The sequence below is a fragment of the Homarus americanus genome, unplaced genomic scaffold (assembly GCF_018991925.1).
Source record: "Homarus americanus isolate GMGI-L3 unplaced genomic scaffold, GMGI_Hamer_2.0 scaffold22250, whole genome shotgun sequence".
In the NCBI taxonomy this organism is placed as follows: Eukaryota; Metazoa; Arthropoda; class Malacostraca; order Decapoda; family Nephropidae; genus Homarus; species Homarus americanus.
In genome coordinates this window covers 11127899-11135991 of record NW_024741189.1, presented here as the reverse complement: position 1 = coordinate 11135991, position 8093 = coordinate 11127899, and the positions used below count along the sequence as shown (strand labels likewise).

The 8093-nt window shown below is 47.0% G+C and overlaps 1 protein-coding gene across 1 annotated transcript in view; it reads left to right on the top strand.

Moving 5' to 3' along the window:
* Window positions 1-1097: 1097 nt before the first annotated feature.
* Window positions 1098-8093, top strand: part of LOC121875763 (neuroendocrine convertase 2-like) — a 67839-nt gene continuing 60843 nt past the window's right edge. Inside the window, exons 1-2 of the mRNA XM_042380448.1 lie at window positions 1098-1199; window positions 2630-2734. Coding sequence (XP_042236382.1) covers window positions 1098-1199; window positions 2630-2734 — 207 coding nt within the window. The remainder of the gene's footprint in view (window positions 1200-2629; window positions 2735-8093) is intronic.

Sequence of the window (8093 nt, the reverse complement as noted above, 5' to 3'; positions counted from 1 at the left end):
CTTGAACCCCCATAAATTACCCCATGATACGACTAGAACCCTCACAGCGTCCTTGTCATCCCCATACACTCACCGGACCGCCCCGTCACTGCCCAGGCGTCGCAGTAAGACCGCCTCCTTTCTTGCTACACCACTATTTATCCTTCCAAAGATCCCCTAAGACCCTCTCGGAACCCCATGGTATTGTGGAGTGATGGTGGCTATAATGGCACCACAGTCCCCATTGCCTGCCTTGTAATTGGCACCTGATACGAGGCTCCTGCTGTCTCTCACACCTTACCTCTAACCTTTTGGACCTGGGTGTGTGTATAAGACTAATGGTCTTTTTCAGCGGGCCAGGACTAAATAAAAAGAAAAGTAGCGGTTAGTTGGATAAAATAAAAGCCAGGTTATGTGGGCGGGAAGTCTTATATAACACCAACTAATTATTATTATAATGTTCCCAACGTTGAGTTCATAAATAATAAAAGGACAAATTATTGTTTTTTCTTTCTTTTTTAATTCAAATCAAGGCCTCATTTTCTCCACGGGTAAATTCAGGACTGGGCGAGGGTGTGTGGGCGTCAGGTGGTGGATCAGGTGACTTGATCACCTGAGTGGTGGGTCGCGGGAAGTGGGTCTTCCTGACACCTCCTATGATTAATGCTGGGACCCATCAAGCCCGGCTCAAGGCGCTGAAGAAGAGCTCGCGTAGTGGCCAAGAGCAATGTCCAGTCAGCTGTACTTAAGTGCCAGCGAAAGTCTTAGGAAATATCTGTACCATAGACAGTGAAGGTACAGCAACAATATACATCACCATTACTAAGGAACACTATAGAATTTACTGTAGAGCAATAATATTACAAAATGGCATTAAACAGCAACGTAAACACTAGGTGTACAGATTGGAAACACCGTGAATCGCGAAACACTACAGAATGACAACATTGCAGAAAACAGTTACTGAGAAGGGCAATGTTGAGCAACACAAAGGAGGAAAAACACGATAATGTCGTAAGTTTATGGAACACAAAGAACATGGCAACACAAAGGAGCAGAAACACTAAAAACAGCAGATCAACGAAACACAGTTACTAAGAATGACAATACTGAGGAACATGTCAAGATTACGGAACACAGGCATAGAGAACGGTAACAGAAAGGAACAATACGAAGGAGCAGTGTGGTGGAACAATACAGGCGGCGGGGGGTTATTGTGTGTGAGAGCTGGGCTGGGCGGGAGACAAAACAATATGGCGTAATATTGGAGTGCTGGAGAGAAATATGAAGACAATTACTTCTCCGACCAAGTCTGCCTCCAGCCACACACACACACACCCTCCCTCCGCCTCACCAGCCCTTCCCTCTCCCTCACCATCCCCTCCCTCTACCTCACCATCCCCTCCCTCTACCTCACCATCTCCTCCCTCCCCCTCACCATCCCCTCCTCTACCTCACCATCCCCCTCCCTCTACCTCACCATCCCCTCCTCTACCTCATCCCTCCCCTACATCCCCTCCCTCCTATCCTCCCTCTACCTCCTCCCCTCCCTCTACCTCCACCTCCCTCCCCACCTCCCATCCACCTCCCCTCCCCTCCCTCTACCCACCATCCCTCCCCTCTACCTCACCATCCCCTCCCTCTACCTCACCATCCCCTCCCTCTACCTCACCATCCTCTTCCTCCTCACATTCCCATTCCTCCTCCTCCTTACTATCCCCTCTCTCCCCCTCACCATTCTCTCCCTACTCACCATCCCCTACCTACAACTACCGTCTCTTACCAGCTCCTCTCCTCACCATTCCTCCCTCACATTTAGGTACCATTCCCTCCTCTCACCACCGCACGCGCTCTTCCCCTCGCCCTCTCTCCCTTCACCACCCGTCGCCCTCTCTCCTCCCCTCGCCCTCTCCTCCCCTCGCCCTCTCCTCCCCTCGCCCTTTCTTCCCCTCGCCCTCTCTACCTTCAGCACTCCTCGTCTCCGTCCCCTCACCATCTCTCACTTCACGTTATGGAGGTGGTAGGGCCATACAGCAACATTACCAGGAACTTGTTTATGTCATATCTAGGGAGAATTAAGTCTGGCATGTGCTAAACAAACCCTTGACCCAGATCCTCACCCCCTGTCAATAAAGGCGGCAGCTAACACGAGGCGTCTGCATATCTCACTCACTTACTGTATAATGAAGGTCCAACACAAGTCCAGTGGCAGTGTGTGTAGTACTTTTCCAACAGACTTTTGTGGGTGGGATTCTTAATATCCTATTCTTAAGTGGTCGTAGCAGAGGCTTAAAGCTGGTATAATAATGTTTTTCGGAACCTTTTTTTTCTGTTTTGGGGCTAAAAGTAAGTGTCATGTGTTTTAAATATTTGGGCGAATTTGCGAGATATTTATATCCTTTATACACCTACATTTGTTTACTTGTTTTAAGATGGTATGACACCGAATTTTAGACCCACAGACAGTATCCACGTCGTCTTATCACACACATACAGGTTCCTAAGGTAGTTTTATGGTAACTCTTGAACCTCTGTTGTGGCCCGTAACCCTAAGGCTGTTTTACTACGTGTTAGGACAGTATTGCAGATATATCTTCCCGTTGTGTTTGGTTCCTCAGATTGCATCACTAATGTCTCTTTTGTCCTACAGGTGGCGGGGTCTCCTGGCGAGTACCACTTCGTACACAATGCCCTGCCCCACGCCCGCACCAAGCGCAGTGTGCCTCACACCCGCCAGCTCAAGGCAGATTCACGCGTGAGTACCCATACCCTCCTCTTCACCTGGTTACTCGCCCTAGTGACTCACTGTCAGCTTGGGTGGGTTTCTACTAGTTATCTACCACATTATCAACCTACCGCTGTGTCGGTAAGTTGATACTGGCCAATTAATTTATGATTTGTTAAGAGTTCTGGCCTATTGATTAGGTTCTGAATTCTGTCTTTGTTATGTTCTCTGAGTACCGAGCTATCATAATGTGATCTGCTTAAAGTACAGACCGACCCTTTTAGTATCTGCCCGAGTACTGAGCTTCAGTTTGAGTACCCACCCGGTGACTCGACTTTACCTGAGTACCATCTATTAATTCATAATCCACATGAGTACCCGTGTAGTTATCATCACATACATAAATGCCTTTATTCTCCTCTTCTGAACTGTGCCATTACCCTGGTGGCACACTGTAGCGCATTATATGAGTAGACGAACAGTTTAACAGTTCGGAGTCTCGGGCGTGTAAAGTGAATTTAGCTCTCATGACTGTGCATATGTACACACTTACGTTACGCCCTCCTAACTGACTGACCTTGCACCTTGATCATCACACGTACACACGATCCAAAAAGTATCTGGGTACATTTACGGCCGAAACAATCAGACAACAGGCGATGGATATTGCAAATTGCCATACATCCCTCTTAGTGTTTTAACCATATTAAAGTATCATTATTATATGAACAATGTGTAGCGTGGCTCATAGTGGTGGTTACGTTGTGGTACGGGTGTATTAGAACATAAGAACATAAGAAAGTGGGATACTGCAGGAGGCCGACTGGCCCATACAGGGCAGATCCCTTTGACACCCATCCCAGCACTTCCATGTGCCTATCCAACTTCGTCTTGAAGCTCCCTAGCGTCCCCGATCCTACTATAGCACTCGGTAGCCTATTCCACATATCCACAACTCTATTACCAAACCAGTGCTTGCCTATATCCTTTCTGAATCGGAATTTATCTAATTTAAAGCCATTTGTTCTAGTTATTTCGTTATACTGAGCTTCAGAACATCTTCCATTTTACCCTTGTTAATCCCACTTACCCACTTGTACACCTCTATCATATCTCCCCTAACTCTACGCCTCTCTAATGAATGTAAGCCTAAGCTTTTCAGTCTTTCTTCATTTAGGAAATCGTCGAACTCAATGTGTACAGGAGTTTGCATCGCGTTCAGAACATTGCCTTATATTGGTATTATATAATTGTTTTGTGCCTTTGGTGATGGACATGATGATATTATGTTACATAAGAACATGAAGTTTAAAGTTATCAGTGTGGTGGTGAGACTGACAGAGTGCGAGCCCATGTTTATTATTTACGCCAGATAGGAGGTCAGTTAATTGAGATGCTCTTCTTCCTGCTCCATCCTACCTTACCCCACTCCAAACCTGCCCTACCCCACCTCTGTTCTGCCCTACCCCGCCCCAAACCTGCCTTACCCCACCTCTGTTCTGCCCTACTCCGCCCCAAACCTGCCTTACCCCACCCCAAACCTGCCTTACTCCGCCTTAAACCTGCACTACTCAATCCTGCCCTACTACGCCCCAGCTTGCCTCACCTATCCATCATGCCTAGCTCTACCCAGGAAGTCCATCATGCTCTGCCTGCCCCCCAAAAGCCCATTTTGCTCCTCCCCGACCTACCCCACCCAGAAAGCCTACCTAGCCTGGCGGATGCGGTCCCTGAAGGTGGGGTGGGCGGTAATGACCTACGTTACACCTTTAAAGCTGAGTCTCGATACTGGCCGAGGGGGAGTCGGGGTGGTGGTGTGGCCGAGGGGTGTGGTGGTGGTGTGACCTAGAAGGGTGTGGTGATGGTAGCGTGTCCTGGGGGGGTGTGGTGCTGGTGTAGCCGATGTTATGTGTGGTGGAGATGGTGTTGCCCAGAGGGGTGTGTGGTAGTTGTGTGGTCGAAGGGACGAGAGAGAGACGATTCGGGTCGAGGCTGGAGATTTGAGAGTGGCCGAACAGGGATGGGGGAAGGGTAGGAGGAGGAGGAGGGATGTTAATTACCGGAGCAGGAGGTCTTCTGGTTGAGAGAACAGTGTTAACGATCTCTTGGGTTGCAAAAAGTAAAAATAAATAACTAACTTTCTTAATTACTCGTCTATGCAGTACTGAAGAAGAAAAAACACGAAATGCAATAAACAGTGTCGACTCTTGACTCTGTGGCAGGTCCGAACTATAACACCTCCAGCATTCGGCATATTTGTCAATGAACTCTTGAACTATTGAACAAGATGGCAACCTAATTTATAAAAAAAAAGAACCTTTGTACCCACGAGGAAGGGTTTAAGTAAGGGTTTGACTTTTTTTTTTTTGCGGGTTTTCCCCCCACTGGATCTTTTTACACGCCGTGGGGATTTTTGTTGCCGTTCGCTTCATTACGTGGCGTCGTCAAGGGGGATTTTTATTTCGGCCTTTATTCACAATCTCCAGTAGGTGTAAAGTTGACAGGAAATTTTTTAGGTCCATAGGCATGATGACACACACACACACGTCAACAATTCTGCTCCCAACTATACCGCCCTTCAGGATTTATTGACCAGTCTCCAAAACTGGGCCACCAACAACCATGTCACCATCAACCATACCAAGACCATGGTTATGCACATCAACCTCTCCTCCGACATTGTCCCACCTCCTTCCATTACCCTAGGTCCGAACACACTCCAGGTTGTAGATTCCACGAAGCTCCTCGGCGTCACCATAGACAACAAACTAAATTGGAAACCACACGTCAGTGAAGTTGTCAAATCCTCCAGTTTCCGTCTCCACCTCCTCCGCCGACTCAAGTCCCTCGGAGTTCCTGCACACGAGCTCCTCAGTGTATACACAACATTCATACTTCCCAAGCTCACCTATGCCTCCCCCACCTGGTCTTCCTCCCTAAATGCCACACAACGTAAACACCTAGAAAAAGTGCAAAAGAGGGCATGCAAGATTATTCTCTCCCCTTCCTACTCCACATATCAAGAAGCGCTCAACACACTGACCCTTTCGACTCTCACTGACCATCACCACGGCCTCATCTGCAAATTTGGTAAGCTTCTACATCGACTGACCCTACTACCTGAGATCCCCTGTCCGAGAATTGCTGTTCGACACCACAACCGCATCCAGCCCATACGTGCACGAACTGATCGCTATAAGAACAGCCCAGTCCCAACCATTGTAAAATTATCAATAACATGTAATAAATCAGTGTATTCACTCCCAGTAAACACTGCTCCCTACACTGTCACTATGTTGAAATGAACTGTATTTTGAGCTGATCCCCATCTAAGTTACTATATGTCTTATTTGTGTCACTTATGTCACTTGTATATTATTTGTAATTCGTAACCCATTCCCCAAATATGTAACTGTATATTTTCAGCCTTCTGGCTGCCAAGCTCTTTCAATAAACCGTTAATTATTATTATTATTATTATTACACCCGTTAAAAAAAACCCAGTCTCTTGCCAACTTCCTTAAGCCCCAGATTATGACCCTGTAAAAGTGCCTGTAACATAAATAGTAAAGAATCATAATGTTTCTCTATTGTCTCCCTCAGTGTTGTTTTATGTTAGCCTTTATTACCAACCCTCTATTGTGTCACCAACCTTCTTTATTATTATTGGTCTCTAATAATAACACTATTCATTACTCTCTTCCGCCATCATCCAGATAAGAATGTTTTCCTTTGTTATTTTTTTTTTTTTTATTGTTTTGGGTTATTATCTTGGTTCTCTTTCACTTCCCATGAATGAAGTCGTTATTAATATTCCGGTGAACAGTTAACAATAAGGCTGGTCCATGTTAGTAGAGTGGGGGAGGGAGGTGAGGCTAGTCCATGTTAGTAGTGGGGGAGGAGGTGAGGGCTGGTCCATGTTAGTAGAGTGGGGAGGGAGGTGAGGGCTGGTCCATGTTAGTAGAGTGGGGGAGGGAGGTGAGGGCTGGTCCATGTTAGTAGGAGTGGGAGGGGGAGGCTGGTCCATGTTGCTGGTCCATGTTAGTAGAGTGGGAGGAGGTGAGGCTGGTCCATGTTAGTAGAGTGGGGGAGGGAGGTGAGGGCTGGTTCATGTTAGTAGAGTGGGGGAGGGAGGTGAGGGCTGGTCCATGTTAGTAGAGTGGGGGAGGGAGGTGAGGGCTGGTCCATCATAGTATAGGGGGGGAGGTGAGGGCTGGTTCGTTATAGAGTGGGGGAGGGAGGTGAGGGCTGGTTCACCTGACATCAGAACTAGGTATAGGTAACACAGCTGGTGGAGGTGCTCTGTGTTGCCTGGTAAGAACGATAACAATAGTAGCAGTAGTCAATGAACAGTGTACTATAATAACCTGCTAAACAGAGATACAAGTTTTAATGAGTTTATTGTAATGATAGTCTTCTCTGATTCTTTAGACTCGTAATTGATATTATCCATTGTGCTTAAACAACAACCTTCTGGGTATTCTTTCACTATTTGAACTTCAACCTTATACCATATAATTTGCCGGGATAGTCACTTCACTCTTACACGTATTTACATATTGGCCCAGCAGGGGAGATATGCAAGTGGTTATCCACAGAGCAATATGATCCTAACTTTGACAGCGGATGGAGCAGATGGCCTTATTACCTCGCCCAAATTCAGCATATAAATCAGGTTGCTTTGGCCCAAATCTGGAGCACACACACTCAGAAAACTCTCCAGTCTGATTAACTACGAGGAAAACGGCGGTGAGGCTGGAGCCCATCAGTGGCATCTTGTTGATATATTACCCTGTGCGGCCCAGCCTGGGTTATTTTATGAAGGTGTGTGGAGGAAGGAAGCCTTACGTGGTGAATCTTTTTCTTGGTGCTGCCAGCCTTGAACGTGATGAGTGGGGGGGTGCAGGGTGTGTCGATGTGGAGGGGATGTGGCGTGTTGGGATGTGTGGAGAATTAGGGGGTGTTGTTGTATGGCTGTATGGAAGGTGTGGAGGGAGTGTGGTGTATGGGAAGTGTGGAGGGAGTGTGGTGTATGATATGAAACGCTTGTTGAAGGTGTATGGGAGATGGAATTTGTGTATTGTATTGGGCAATTGTGTGTGTGTGTGTGTGTTGTGTGTGTGTGTGTGTGTGTGTGTGTGTTGAGTTAGCCTCGGTAGTGTCACTGAGAGAGAAAATCCCACACTATTACTTTTTCCTGACTTATTCTTGCGTCTCGGGTTTCCTCCTCCTCCTCCTCTTCTTCCTCCTCCTCCTCCTCCTCCTCCTCCTCCTCATCTTCTTCCTCTTCCTCCTCCTCCTCCTCCTCCTTCTCATCTTCTTCCTCCTCCTACTTTTTCACCGGTTCCTCCCTCCTGCAAAAAGAAAATATATTACATTGTTATAGATA